The sequence below is a fragment of the Pipistrellus hanaki genome (genome assembly GCF_964339955.1).
Source record: "Pipistrellus hanaki genome assembly, chromosome: 7".
Taxonomy (NCBI): Eukaryota; Metazoa; Chordata; class Mammalia; order Chiroptera; family Vespertilionidae; genus Pipistrellus; species Pipistrellus hanaki.
In genome coordinates, this window is record NC_140509.1 from 20,914,782 (window position 1) to 20,931,304 (window position 16,523).

The 16,523-nt window shown below is 36.1% G+C and overlaps 1 protein-coding gene across 3 annotated transcripts in view; it reads left to right on the forward strand.

The window, feature by feature from the left end:
- The window catches only part of TINAG (tubulointerstitial nephritis antigen), a 74,957-nt gene extending 65,778 nt beyond the window's left edge, over positions 1-9,179 (forward strand). For all 3 annotated transcript variants that reach the window (XM_084889755.1, XM_084889756.1, XM_084889754.1), the window contains 2 exons: positions 3,078-3,123; positions 8,059-9,179. In XM_084889755.1, coding sequence (XP_084745881.1) covers positions 3,078-3,123; positions 8,059-8,193 — 181 coding nt within the window. In that variant the 3' untranslated portion in view covers positions 8,194-9,179. The remainder of the gene's footprint in view (positions 1-3,077; positions 3,124-8,058) is intronic.
- The last annotated feature ends 7,344 nt before the right edge of the window (positions 9,180-16,523 follow it).

Genomic DNA, 16,523 nt, shown 5'->3' on the forward strand with positions numbered 1-16,523 from the left:
CAGTTAGTTTCTTCATCTGTGCCCTTAGAAATCTTTAAAACACGCTTTTATAAAAGTAGCAATTAAAGAATTCAAATTATTTTATACTTCATTTTTCATTTCCCAACATCACTCCCATTAGGTTATTAGTCTCTTGAAGACAAAGGATATATCTTCTTTATACTAAACAGTAGTTGGCTGAATAAAATCAGAAATAAATGAAGTACAGAAAAGATTCTGTGCTCTACTTTAAAAAGAGATATTAATGGGAGTATGAATATTACTTTAAGAAAGGTTTACCTCAATTTTCTCTTTTTACCATGTCAAATATTAAAATCACTGGATATATTGACCTCATTGGGAAAATCAATACCAAGGGAGGAAAAATTATTACTTAAAAAAATCTTATGCAAAGTAGTTATTTGATTCCAATAATTTTACTATTTAGACATAGTTTAAAATAGGGTTTTAAGAAATCTAGTATTGTTTATCATGGTGATCTGAAAAGAACAACATTCCTTTTAACATGGAAAATGCACAAAAATATTCATAACCTGTTTGGTGATTATTAGAAGGAAAGATTGGTAGGAGAGGAAAGAGAGGGTTAAAGGGCAATAAATGGTGATGGAAGAAGAGTTGAACTGGGATGATGAACACACAATATAATATGCAGTTTATATATTATAGAATTATATTCCTGAAACCTATATAACTTCATTAACCAATGTCATCCCAATAAATTCACTAAAGTTTTGAAAAATATTCATAACCTTAGCAACACAAAATCTTACCTTATTTTTTTAATGAGTTTTCATGCTCTATTCTACAGAATTTATGGTTTCTCCATCAAAACCTTTCATATTATGCAAAAGAGTATTTCCAGAACTATCTAAAAGTATGCATATAAAATGAATACAAAAGGAAGAGATTAAATGATCATGTGCTTGAAGTGAGAGTAAACCAATGTAGGGAACTACCAGTTCTCAGGCATCCTTGGGAAATATGTTACATGAGCTAAGACTTGCCCAGATGTTTTAAAAATATTGGCATTTATCTGGATGTCACTAAATTTTAAGAGAAAATAAGCATTAAAGGAACTTAGCAAATATTGAAACAACTTAATGAGGTAGAAAAATATTAAAAAAAAAAACCAGTAGAAACTTCGCATGAAGTACAGTCACTTGAAGCAAAAAAAGGGCACTCTTAAGATCTCTATGGTCGTGAACCTATTGTACAACTTGCTTTAGAGTCGCACGTTTAAAGAAGCAATCTGAGAAGAGTAAGATCAAGGTTTTGGTCTGTCTAAATAAATGCTAGTCTTATAAGGAAGAGATATAAGTGGAAGAAAGAAGAGCATAAATAGTGATGCTTAGAGAAAATATGAATGTATTTTATGTTAGGTAACTAGCATCCAAACCATCTAAAAGCAGGATTGAGTGGTAAACTTCTGAAATTGGTTTGATAGCCATGATAAATAAGAGAGTAGGAATGAGTGACTTGAAGTTTCAGATATGATCTACTCCTTGAAGAACATAATGTACTTTAAAGATTTGGAGGCACATATAGGAATGCTAATTTTTATCAATGATGACGGCACTTTAGAAAAATGAAAAGGATATAAATGCAATTGTAAAACTACAAAAATGATTTTGGAAATTGAGCTAGTTTAAACTTGCCCATTACACTGCCCAGATATTTGAAACCTTCAAGTGTCCCCTTTTGTGGAGCGGGGAACTAAAAGAGAGATGACAATCAGTGTAATTGCACACTTAGCCTCTGTCAGGAACAAGAGAAAGAAAAATTGTTCTTTAGTGTTTTCCTATCCCAAATCACCTTTATCCTTTCATTCTCATGTCAAAGGAACCAAATGCATTAATATATTTTCCTAAATGCCTCAAGATCTCTACCATAAGCCTGTCATCTTTAAAGTGCCGTGGCCCCATTATTCTATTCTGTACCTTACAAAAAAATGACTTTCTGCAAACTGACATGTTGAGAATATTTGAACAACAAATGTGTGTCTCTTCCAGGAATGTTTGTGATGTTACGGCATGCCATGATTTAGCTCAAAGGAGCTCTGATGTTGAGATCTGAGTTATTAGGGATGGATTGATGGGGTGATATGTGGGCAGAACTGTGTCCTCACAATACATTAAGTCCCATGAAAGTCGTAGTCAATATGCTTTCTCAACATGAAACTGATGCTGTTTAGGACACATTGCAGTTGGGGAATCTATAAGAAAAGCAGCTTATTAAAAAGTGCATGGGACTTGAGATCCTGGTTTAACATTTCTCACTCTAAGATCTTGGACAAGCCTTGCTATTTTATTAGTAAAAAGAACGTCTTAGTAACATTTGCCTCACTGCTTTTCGTCAAGAGAAAAAAATGAGATATTGTAGGTTTGAATTCTTTACGAACTGTTACACTGAATATGGGCCAGTACTAGGAATATAGGATTTTATTTCCATATATACACATGTATAGAGAAACTCCACATTAGATGTATAAAATACTATATACATATGAATACTTTTACAAAAATTCTTTTATTTATAACAATGATCCATATTTACATTGTTTTTATCATTAGTCTTGGAGATTTATAATTTGTGCTATTATGTAAAGCTTCAGAGGGCTAGATATAAAGAAAGGAGCAATCCTTAAATACATTAAAACCTCTATGAAATTAAGAGCATTTTTCTATCTCCGTATGGCTTATTTTACTACATAATACTGTTTAGATTTATCCATGTTGTCACAAATGGTGAGCTTTTTCTATGGATGAATAATATTTATTATATATATGCACCACATATTCTTTATCCATTTATCTATCAAATCCCTGTTTTAAATCTGAAATTAACATACTATTTTATGCCAACTGTACTTTAATAAAAATTAATAAAATAGAAACAAAAAATAAACCTCCATAACCAGTTGTCTGAAACTTAACTCCTTTAGTCAGTGAGTTTCATTTCAAACATTTGGATATAGATGAACATATTCTGAGCAAGTAAATAATGATATAGTAAAAATGAAAACTATATAAACATATTTCTGTATGCTAATATTTTATTATTATTGTTATTATTTGTAGATGGGGCACACTGAGAGGAGCCCAGGGGCGAAAAGAAAAATTTTGGGTATGTAACTCTATTTGAATTTCTACTGTGAAGTGAACATTTTAGAATCATCTGTGTCTCTATCCCCTGCTTTGTATTACTTCATCACATCTTAAGTCACCAACCTATTGTTTGTAATACTGGTATTTCCTCCAAAGTGAAATTCATTGCAATAATTAATATTATAGTGATAGTTTTCCTAAATGACTTATTATTTCAAATTGTAAAAAAAATGTTTTTCCAAAATGAGAATCAGAAATTTTTTCCCTATTATCATCTATATTAAACTTAAAGTAATGGTTAGACTTCTCTCATATATGTCAATCAACTTTGTCTTCTTACAGAATTTTTGCTATGGATTATGCTTTTGTAACATTTGCATCAATTATTTATTTATAGGAGTAAGTGTTTTGATTTTGTTTTTGCCAATTATACCATACACAGGCTTCTTTATGGAAAAAGAGAAAATGTCTAGTCTGAAAAATAATAGAAAGTTACATATAAGAAACATTTTTAAATATATTACCTAAAATATTCAGTTAATTCCAATAAACTATGATGAATTGTCTCAAGTCCTTATACACTTTTTGTTTTTTAGAAATAGTATAAAAGGTGATAATATTTATTTGAATTTAAATGTATATAGTAAAGGGTTTATTATAACTTATAAAACATATTAGGATTTGTACTTACCAGAGTGACATGTTATTTAGGTTTCTCCATAAATTACTCACAAAAATCAACCACCCAAGTATGTATCTGTACCTGTCTTGATATACGGGAGTTTAAAGTAGAATGATGCATCTTTGTACATAAATTCATCTTTCTTAGATATTATTTTTCTCATTAAAATAAAGTTTGAAGTAGCCAATAATATTAATGTTAAAGAGTTAAAATTAATATGTGAAAGATGATATTTATTTGAATACCTAAACTAAGTTTCTGAATGAGATTTTTAAGTGAATTTGAATAGTTATTCAATCACATAATAATATAGTGTTTAAAGACAAAAACAAGTTTTTTAGTTAACTTATCTCATAACAGTTCTTAGCATATAGCTATTTGTTGAGTAAATACGTGTTGAGTAATTATGAATATGAATTTTAAGTGCAAAGGAAAACTGTGATCCTATTATCTTCAACCTCATCATTTCCATCCTACAGCACCATGGTAGTACACACACACATACACACACACATGCACGCACGCACACGCACACACACAAAGCATATACACTCACACTCAGTATATTTAAAACATGCACACTATCCTTTTAATCTACTTTTGTTGTTGTTACCATTAATTCTGACCTTATTACTTATCAAACATTTTAAAGAAAAGTTTATTTCATGGGGATAGGGGTAAAATTTCCTTTTAATATGATTCTTTGGGATAAATAATTTAACATAAGTTGTAAGAATACAAGAGTCAGACTGAAAATTTATCATATTTTGTTTTATTAAAAACGCTTTGATTTTTTCTCAACTAAAATGTAAATATATTTGAGATATTGTCCCGCTGGTATTAAGGCTCTTGGGTCAGAAGAAAAGAGTTCCTATTAGTACAACAAAATCAACAGCCAGATGTCACAGCATTGCGTCTTGCAGATGCTGTGATAGAGCCTAAGAGCCAATGGAATTTTCCTATGGAGGTAGCAGTTTACTCTCCATAAATGAATGACAGAAAACAGTGGACTTTCTCCATTTATATAGAGGAGCGAGACAGGCAACCTCCTCCTTTCCTGGAAGGAGAGAAAACACACACACACACACACACACACACACACACACACACACATCCTTTTATTCCATTAAGAGGAGCTGAAAAAAAGTCCCTTGTTCATACCCTTGCCCTTAGGAATATAAATATGTCTTTTCAAGGGCCAGATAATACCAGATAATGTCTTCAAAAGATGGGTTTCATCCTTTATGACAGGTAAACACCAAGGGAGATAATGTTTCAGTGCTCTTGGCACCCTGGCTTTTAATTTAGGACCCTGTCTGGCTTCTAACATGTTGGCCCTTGTGGGGAGATAAGAGAAATGTTATTATCCTTTGGGATCAGATCACTTAACCAGACAAATGGCTATAGATCTAATTCTCAGGATATGTGAAGATAAAGTATTTCTAGGAGAAGTGAAAATAAATATCACCCATCTTTATGTAATATGTATAATTTGTATGTCAGGAGACTAAATTTGAAGTAAATTTAAAGTGAGGATTTTATACACATTAAGTATTGAAAAATGGTTACCAAAATAAGGTTTGTTAACACATCCATTACCTCATATAGTTATTTCTTGTGTGTATGGTGAGACGATTTAAGATAAATTCTCTTATCATCTTTCAAGTTTTCAATTCATTACTTTTAACTATAATCCTGCTGTATATTAAATCCTCAAAATTTATTCATCTTATAACTAGAAGTTTGTACCTTTTGACCAACATTTCCCCAACAAATTGGATAACCTAGATGAAATTCCTAAAAACATAAAATATATCAAGACTAAATCATGAAGAAATAGAAAATCTTAACAGAATAGTTAATTAGAAGGTTGAGTCAGCATTCAAAAGCCTTCTAATAAAGAAAAGCCCAAGTCGAAATGGTTTCACTGGTAAATTCTACCACAAATATTAAATGAATAATTAATTCCCACTCTGCTCAAATTCTTCCCCCCAAAATTGAAGAGCAATACACACTACAAAATTTATTTTATGAGGCCAATATTAACCTGATACAAGGCCAGATAAGAATGGTTCAAGAAAAGGAAACTATAGACCATCATCCCTGATGAACATAGATGTAAAAATTATCAGCAAAACACTAGCAAATTGACTTCAACAGTACATTGAAAGGATCATACGTTATGATCAAGTTAGATTTATCTGTGAAATACAAAGATAATTCAAATTCAAATCAATGAGTGTAATACACCATACTAGTAAAATAAAAGATAAAATTCTTATGATTATTTCATTTGGTACAACAAAGCATTCCTCAAAATTCAACAAACATCCTTTATGATTAAAAAAATACTCAGAAAATTGGGTATAGAAAAAAAATACCTTAACATAATAAATGCCATAAATGACAAACCCCAAAGTAAACATTGGATTCAATGATGAAAGGTTGCAAGTTTTCATACTAAGATCAGGAACAAAACAAGGATGTCTACTCTTACTTCTTGTCAATATAGTGATGGAAATTCTAACAGAGCAATCAGGCAAGGAAAACTTGAAAGGAAGAAGTGAAACTGTCTCTGTTTGCAAATAATATGATCTTATTTATATAGAAAGTCCTAAAGACTTCATTGAGATATATTAGAACTAATAAATAAGTTCAGTAAGGTTGCAGGATACAAAATCAACACAAATATCAGATGCATGTCTACACATTAAGAACAAACTAACTAAAAAAGAGATACTAAAAAGTCCTATTACAGTAGTATAAAAAGATGCCTAGGCTCTGTGGATACTTAGATATTTTCCACAGAAATTTATAAAATAATCCTAAAATTCATACAAAAGAGTCCAGGCAAAAGAGTCCAATCTTGAAATGAAGGAAAGCAGTTTTTTCCTTAAAGCCGACAATTTTGATGCTGAGTAAATCTGCCCTCTCTTACGTGGTGGAACATAGTAAGCTCACTGCAACAATATATGCCTTGAGAAGCTCACTGTAGATCACATCCTAGAGCATTTTCCATCTTAGGCTCAGGGTAGGTTGAGTGTGAGGCAAGTGGGGAGGCCTTGTGAAATCTCTCATTCACCATCCCATGAACAATTGCAGCTATTATCTGACTGAGCTTTCCTCTTGTATTTAGTTGTGGTCAGCTGACTGCCTTCTGTGTGCCCTTTGGCCTTCGTGTTGTTCTTTATACACACTGATTGATGTGGGTTGCTTTCCTATGCACTAACTCTCTCAAGCTCTACACCCAAGAGTCCTTCTGGACCTGTCCCAACTCCCTTGCTAAGCCTCCTCACATTTTAAAAATAAAAATAAAAACATGAAAGAAAATGTCTAATTCCTAATGGTTTCACTTTCTGAACATTTTCTCTTCCTATTTCCCCTGCTCCTGCTAAGCCTTCCAACTTAATTATGACAAGTTTACTAGCTAGTTTCCCTTCCTGTTGTGTCTACCTTCTTAAGTCCATCCATCTCATTTCCTACAAAATATTGCAAGGATATTTTTAATCAAGCTTGCTCTCATGCTGGAAGTAAATAAAAAAAAAAACAAAACCTTGACATTATCTTCACTATTATTTTCTCAGTATGGAATTCTTTACCTCACATGCCAGCCTCATAACCTACCACCTGCTTGTGTTTTATGATCTAATTTTATAACAATTCCATTGCTTAATTTCAGTTTCATGCTGCTTCATGCTTTGGTGCTTGGGCTCTTTTTTTTTCCTTTCACCTGAATCTTCCTCCTTCTCTTTTTATCTGGTTAATTTATGCTCAAGCTCTAACATGCATCTCGTGTGGCATGTTCCGAATGACAACTTCCCTGAACCATCCAGGTAGGTGAGATGCCCCTCTGCTGATTTCTAGAGCAATCTGCATGTTTCTACCTTAGCGCTTGCTTTCTGTTGATTGCATTTCATTAGAATATAAGCTCCTTAAACACAGCATAATGCCTAATTTATCTTTGCTCACATACCTAGCACTGGGCCAGGCACATAATAGATAACTATAGCTTGTATGTCCTCTGAGGCCACCAATTCTGGCTGTTGCCAACATAAATGTTCATGCATATTCATCTAACTGATGAGTGGTATAACCATTTTATTATTATTTACAAAATATTTAGGTTTTTAATAATTACAATGTATAATAAGTCTAAAGGTATGTAAAGCTATATATATGAGTTCCCTTTGTTTTTACAGGCAGGACTTAAAAATACCGAAGTGTGATACTCAGCTTTTTCATGTTTTTGTTGTTGTTATTGTTTTTTTGCAGATTGCTGCCAATTCCTGGGGAAAGTCCTGGGGAGAGAACGGCTATTTCAGGATTCTTCGAGGAGTAAATGAGTCTGACATTGAAAAGTTGATTATCGCAGCCTGGGGCCAGCTGACAAGTTCAGATGAACCATAACGTATCATTAAATTTCCATAGGCCATGCATTGCAGCAACCCCTTAAACTGAAATTAAGTGGTGTGAGGTTCTCTGTGACAGTGCACTCCCTGACTCTTCACTTTGTTATTGTAATCTGCCTGTTTTCCTTGTTTTATCCCAGGCTCTCTGCCTCTGCGTTCTATACATTCCCCAGCATATGGAAGCAGAGGGAACAGCAGAGTGGCCACATGCCTTTCAAGTTCCCTGCTTGTCTTGACTTTTCTCTCATGACCGTGATAGTTCACGGTGTGATGGCACTTGTCTGAAAAGTACATTGCATTTATTTGTAAACAAAATGGTATCTCTCTTTGACCAATGAGGACTGTAGACAACAAAAGCAATGGGAATGCCAATTTAGCAACTTTCAATTTTTTTCCCTCAACCAAATAATGCCTCCTTAATTCAAAGCTTGTTTATGTTTAGTCAAAAGCAATGGAAATAGATTATTAATTGTTTCTCTCAATAAGCTAACATTTTGTTTCTTTTCATTTGTCTAAAACTAATTTTCAATCTGAACACAAAAGTAAAATAACTCTCCACAGCAGATCACTGCTCTTTATGGTTCTATTTAATAGCACATAATGTGGAAAAGATGGTAAGTAACAGAAAAACTTAAGAGGCCAACAACAGAAGTACAGTCTTGACACATAGACACCACTATTTTGGGGAAGCCAGTGCACATTGTGTAAAGTCAATAAAAATCAGCTGCAAAACTGTGTTTGGAAAGATAACATATTTACCCCACCCCCACCCCAAACAACATGATGCCACGAGTCAGACAGAATAAAGGGACTTTATCACAATCCTTTCATAGTTCACTGCTTGAAATTCTAAAGTCAGCAAAGTTGGCACTGGCTTGCATCTAACTTTTAATTTTCTATAGACAGAAAGCCAAAAATAATGGCCTGAAAAGGATATTATGCTTTCATAATTCACTGGCATCTCACACGGCAAACTAATAAATGAAGAAACAAAGCTGATCAGTAAGTGAGCATGGCAGGTTATAACCACAACGGTGGGATATGCATGGTCTTTGTGTCTGGGTGCTTTTTCTTCTTAATTTTCTGCATACGGTGTTCTATGTCATTGTGCCCTAAGATGCCCTGATTAAACAAGCCAGGTGTGCTGAACGTGGGAGGAAGCAGAGCACAGAAAGGTGGGGTGTTGACATAACTCTTGTTTTCTCCATCAATCACTGCAGCTTTATTCACATGGTCCCTTCCTGGAAAATATACACAAGGCTGACTCACTTTGTTGAGACTGGCTGATGACCCCCCAGAGAGATGAGAAATGGTTTTGTTTTGTTTCAGTTTGGGTTTCTTTAGATGCAGCCCCTGAGAAAAGATTTTGAGTGCAAATTGTGGGTGAAAGGAACACTGAGAAGGGAGGAGGCGGTGATACAGGGTAGGGAAGATGGACAGTAAAGATGCATTAACAACAGATCACCACCACAGGTGACTAGTTCTAATCCCTCTGGGACTGTTGCTACATTCCTCAGGTATATGCCACAGGACAAAGAGGTTCATTGGTTGAAAGCTGTTCCTGGGGTCCATGAATTCCCTGGCTGTTCTGATCTGGCATATTGCTGGGAAAAGCAGGTTCCAGTATCAAGAAATAGAGCCAAAGAAAAGCAGGTTCTGGTAGTTGGATATCAGGTTGATGTCCACTGAAATGGCACAGGTGAGGTCACATGGGCAGGACACCAGCAATGACTCTACTAATGGTGTTAAAACTCTTTCAGAATATTCCTTAGATGCTGAAAACTGAAGAAGTAATAAATAATAATAATGTACTAAAATGTCAGATGGCTAACATTGCTTTTAAAAACACTTAATGAGATTAGGTTGATCCAACCTGTCTTTCTCATGTAAGTGGACAAGAGTTGTTGGACTGCATTTTCACACTGTGGTATGAAATTCTAGATTATATACTTAGATTCTGCTGTTTTAAAATTCCCTACCCTTCTAACTATTCCAACTGGTAAAGAAACTGATCCCAAGGATTTGAGGAAAAAAAGAAAAAATATATAATAATAGCAAGCCCTGTGGGAAAGCACAAAATATATTAATTCAGCAATTATGGACTAAGTGCTAAATAAGAGACAGAGATTTGTTGGACAGAATTATATGGGAATAAGACAGTTATGTGGTCAGTGTCTTCCTTTGAATGATAATGGTTTTTATTTTTACAGCTTTAAAGAGCAAGTTTGGTCCTATTTACTATCCAAAGGCCCTTAGTTGTCAACCTTCAAAAATACTAATTGGCCTATTCCTTTGCCCACTCTAGGGACTAAGTCACTATTTGTAGAATTGATTTGACTGATGACTAGATGGTCTCTTTTTACTGTGGCTTTTCTTAGTTATATCTCGTGTGTATATCTTTAGAGTTCCTGTCTCTGTTTGCATGTATGCAGATTTGGTATTTTGTGTTAAGAATATACAACTGAAAGGAATTTTAAGGATAAAATAGGCTGGTTTAGGGAATAAAGAGGGTCTATGGGGAAGGAATGCATATGTGAAGGACAGGGGTAACTCTGGCCTAAGCAATTAAAGAAATTATAATGTAGATCAAAACCAGCCCTGACCTAAGTAGCTTGGAGACACCAAAAATGCTTATCTTACTTGTACAAAGGATAGGAAAAGGCCATAGGATAAGGGGGAGGAGGGAGACATATATTCACAGGATAAAGAAAAGTTACAGGATAATGAAAAGGAGGCAACATTTTCACAGAGAATAGAGGATTGTTATAAGATAAGGGGAGAACCACATGGACTTTGGCTTTTGAAACTGATACTATGTAACAAAATAATCAATGAGGAGAGCATGGGAGTCCTAAATTAATGAAAGGTCCAATTAGAAAGGATCAGGTTCAAAGAACTACAGTATATATAAACCCAGACAAAGGGACATGAGGTAGTATTTTTAAAATTTTTCCCATTAGAGAGAGACCAGGCCTTTCCCATTTGGGGTCCCCTCCCTAGGGGGCCCCATTGGGGTCACCCCTGCCCAGGTGGAGTTTGTATATGCTTCCAATAAACTTCTACATTTTTATTAAAGAAATCTGTTAGTCTGCACATTTATTTTTCATCTTCATTGGACAAGAACCCATGAGAAAAAGGCTGTGCCCTGACCCTACATTTTACTACTGTGGCTTTTCTTAGTTACATCTGGTGCGTATGTCTCTAGAGTTCCTGTCTCTGTTTGCATGTATGTAGTTTTAGTATTTTGTGTTAAGAATATACAAAAAAAAATTGCCCATTAAGATCATCTAGCTCAGCTAGGAATATGTATCTGAAATTGGGTGATACTGTAAGCACTGAGATCTGGTTTTTTTCCTTTTTAATCAGAAGTATGTGCCTTTTATTTGCTTTTGATGGGTTCCAGTTTAAACTGGTTATTGTATGTAGTTTTTCCTGGTGGAAGAGAAAATAGTCCCAATGCAGCTCATTGAATCACAGCTTGACCACTCCACTCTCTTGAATAATGCTTCTTTCTTTGGTTATCTTTAGGGAATGTACATAAGGAAGAAACAGGATAAACCTTGAAGATAGGGCTGATGCCCTTGCCTGCTTCCCAATGTTTGTCTTTCTCATTCTATTCTAAACAATGAAAAGACTTCCCCAGGTTTTTACAATGCATAGTCACAAATTCTCTTTAAAATGCATACAATAGAACTAAGTGAGTTGGTACTCATTTAAAAAAAAATACCTTCTAAATGTTTTCAAAAGGACTGTAGTGAGAGGAATTGGTTACTTAGGTGATAGAAGAGCAGAGAAGGCAACAGAGGGTGATCAGTTGGTCCAGAGATGAGCAATAGTAGGAAGCTGTCCTCATCTGGAGACTGAAGGGACAAGGTGAAAATGTGGGTCACTGGAATGTCCCAGTTGGTGTTTGCCTGGAGGTAGCTGGAAGCATGACTGGCTTGTGAGGTAGAAGATATTGTCATAAAAAGACACGGCGCTACCAAATTTGCCAACTGAATCATTGAGGCTTCTCCTTTCCTCATACCTTACAAACTCTCATCAGTGCCTCTCTTTGGTTGATCTGCTGAAAAACACGGATTCTGGAAGTTATGAAATTAAACTGTTGTGGGTCAGCTTCTATCCTCTATCTGATGGAAAGGAGCATAGGATAGGGACAAGGAATAAATAAGAGGGAACACATAGAAAATAAATTTTTGATTCATCCCATATAGATATTGGTAATTAAGCTTCTGTAAATGAATAGTTTCTCAATGATTGATTAGCTCATGAACTCAGTCCAAGATTAGTAAACTGCAGAGTTTACTATTACATGTCCTTTGGGGGAGGGTGTTAAAATCTTTTGATCTATGGAGAATACATTAATCTTTACATAGAAAATTACATCTTTACACTTTATTCACAATCATTTCTAGAGACTGTTGTTTTACCACCACTGTCTATCAGAAAGATTATGATGATCTGATCTCAGGACTTTTATTATTTTTTTAGGCGGGGGGAATTGATTCTATTTAAAAAGAGAAAAGGATGAAAAAGAGGGTAGATGTCACAAACAACTGTTTTATAGAATGTTTTAAGAGAGAAAAAACATCAATTCATCAGATACTACTGCCTGTGAAAACACTCTAAAAAACTCACAGTCTTCTTTCAGAGAAGTCAATAAAGGAGAGAAGAATCTAAAACTGTCAAAAATGAGGTGATTGAATGAAGTTTGAAAAAACTCTATCCTCAGCTATGAACACTATTGCATACCGTTTTGCTACCGTATCTGATAGACATGCTTAAAAAATTATTGACAGCTATATCCAGTCAGTGGATATACTTTCTCCTCAGAGACACCATCCCTAAGAATCTCATTAGTTAGAAAAAGAATTGGCAAAGAACTGTCACTTCTATGACCTATGAGGCAAGCTGCTAATTCTGTTTCTTCTGAGGTGATAAAGGAAAAGATGTCTAGTTAAATAGAATTTAAGATATATCTGGTATTCAAACCACCATTTAGAATATCCACAGTTCACAAGCTGCTAAGAAGTCCTGCAATAAAGTTTGGCAAAGCACTTCCTGGATCTCAGCCCTCACTCATCATGAGCAGGTACTATTTTGTGGTGATCAACAGGTACAATAATTTGCAACTAGAGGCCTGTTGCATGAAATTTGTACACTTGGAGGGATCCCTCAGCCTCACCTGTACCCTCTTACAGTCCCAGAGCCCTTGGGAGATATCCAACTACTACAGAGGCTGAAAAGGCTCTACCACAGCCACTGCGCTCCCCAGCCATGAGCCTGGCTCAGGGCTTCTGGCTGGGTGGTGCTCCCTCTGTGAGAGTGCAATGAGCATCAGCCCCCTGGTAATCAGTATGCATCATAGTGACTGGTCTTTTGGGCATTCGGTCAATTTTCATATTAGCCTTTTATTATATAGGATGAGTCCACATATGACCAAAGACCATTTTCTCTTAAAATTTTTCATTAAAGCACATCTCATCTATTTAGTATTTATTATGTGTACTTAGCCACTGTGCTGGGTACTAGGTAAATAGCAAAGAGACCCATAGGAGAGACCGTGATTGCCTTGCCTTATCTCACAAAATTATTCTTTTGTAAAACACACTTTGGCAGATACTGACCTAGATGCAGTTTTGAATAATAAGGTCCATAATAAGTTCTTAGGAGGAATTGGCATGCCCTAACCTCTGACTTCTGATATTGCAGGGAACATTTATCTTTTTGTACAAAATCAACTTTGGTGTCACTCTCAGAATTCAGCCACAGGCTGGATGTCTCTGGAGCCAGTCTGAAGTGTCTTGTGATGGTGCCCCAGGGTACAAAGTCACAGACTGTTGTATATGAGTGCCATTTAAGTAAGTGAGGGTACTGTGCCTTCATGCTTCAGTAAAGTGTGTTTTAAAGAGAGCCCAAGGTTTCAGTGATTCTCATTTCTAAGATATTCTAAACTTTGTGAAGGACAAATATTATCATCTGTGCGGGATACATCTCAAGAATTTTGTGAGTGTCCAACCATTCATAATAGGACTCATTTGATAGTATAGTGCAGAACCCCAAGACAAACTAGCTTAACCTAGAAATAAATGACATTGACCTATAAATTAGGAGTGACCAAAAAGGGGATCTAGCTTTAAGCATGGCTGGTTCAGGGGTTTAAACGATTTCATCAGTTCAATGACCTTTTCTCAAGGTCTCAGCTCTTTTTGACACCATATGGCCTCTTTCCAGGAACATTTTCTGTATGTGGCAAGAGGATGGTTGCTGGAAGTTTCATGTCAACAAATTATAATCATGAGGCTCAGTTTTTGAACCTGTAAATTAGAGTTAAAAATACCTACTAGAGATCCAGTGCACAAAATTCATGCACAGGTAGGGTTCCTAGGCCTGGCTAGAGATCAGGGCCTATTTGTAGGGTGACTGGTGGGGCAACGGGGGTGAGGGCACCCACCTTGGTCACCCTGGTGCTGCCCATTTTCTGGACTCACCCTTCACCACTGCTGCTGATTGCCTCCCTCTGCAGGGCTACTGGCAGCCTGGGGCCTGTGGGCTGGAGGCAGCTCCTGTGTTGAGCATCTGACCCCTGGTGGTCAGTGCACATCATAGTGACCAGTTGTTCCACCATTCAGTTGATTTGCATGTTAGGCTTTTATTACATAGGATAACCCTTACTATGATGAGTAACAATTGGGAGTATGCAAAATTTTTACATGATTCTTGGCAAGGAGTAAGCTGTCAATAAATGACAGCTATTATTATCACCAATATCATTATTGCCTCAATGATACCAATGTTGGAAAGATTCTTTATGATGTGGCTAAGCTACCAATAATTCCAATTTATGGTTGGATAAGTTAAAGGCAACTTTTGATTAATGGCTAAGAGCTGTCATCTTTCTACACTGGTCTCTTTTCCTTTAGGGCAGCTATTCCTCCATCACTCCATTTTATAGGTGAACATCAGTAAGTGGCTTTTTTTTAGTATATGTGACAGTTACCACCACAACAGACTCACTGAGTCACATAGGCCAGGCTAAAAAAGCTTTTTTAAAATTACAAAATACAACATTAACATTTTTCTCATTAGGAAATGTATAGCTTTTATTTCTTGAGCCACAAATGATTTTCTGAAGTCATTAAATGTACAGAAGTTTTTTGAAATTAGTGGAATTTATTGAATAGTTCCTATTTATTCAGTTTATTGAATTAATTGCCTTGTCTGTTCACTTTCCTTTTGTGTCTTTGTGTACTGTATATATAGTTTATATATTTTCCATGTATATATTCATACTAGAGGCCCAGTGCACAAAATTTATGCACAGGGTGTGTGTCCCTCAGCCCAGCCTGCACCCTCTCCAATCTGGGACCCCTCAAGGAATGTCTGACTGCCCATATAGTCTTGATCTTACTAAATTTGGCTACATGGAATTTAGAACATTGCTCATCAAAAACAATAAAAAAGTGAACCTATAGGGAAAATGAGAAGAAAATATTTGTAACATGTATAGCAATACTATATATATATATATATATATATATATATATATATATATATTCACATATATATATACACACACATACATACATACATACATACATACATACACTAGAGTACTAGAGGGGCCTGGTGCATGAAAATTTGTGCACTGGGGGGGGGGGGGGCGGTGGTCCCTCAGAGCCCACAGGGGATGTCCTACTGACTGCTTAGGCCCACTTCCCTAAGACCAGTCTGGTCTTCCTCTGCGGGAGGTGACCAGCCAATCAGGAGAAGGCAATGCCCCCATCACGACTCTGCACTGCCAGTGCTGGCCACCGTGGCTTCCTGAACCTTGTCCCTTGCAGCCACTGTGGCTTGCCTGAGCCTCGGGCAGCTGCTGTAGCTTTGTCTGGAAGGATATCTGGAAGATGTCTGCTCTAATTAGCATATTACCCATTTATTAGTGTATATATATCATTTCATTTATTTTCATGATATTAAAATATATTAGTTTACATTATTCATTTTATTACTAACTAGAGACCCAGTGCATGAAAAGTCATGCACTGGAGCAGAGGGGTGTTTCTCAGGCCAGCCTGTCCCCTTTCATAGTCCGGGAGCCCTCAGGGGTGGCAGGTGACCAGGTGATCAGGGGAGGAGACACCTCATCACCCTTCTGCTGCTGCCACTGACAATAGAGAAAGCCTTGGCTGGCCCTAGTTACCTGAGCCTCAGGTGGCTCTGGGCAGCCGGGCAGCCACCATCCAAGGCTTGCCTGCACCTTGGGTTGACCCTGGGTAGCTGGAGGGCTGCGAGGACTGGGGACTCTGGAGGCAGGCACACATAGCA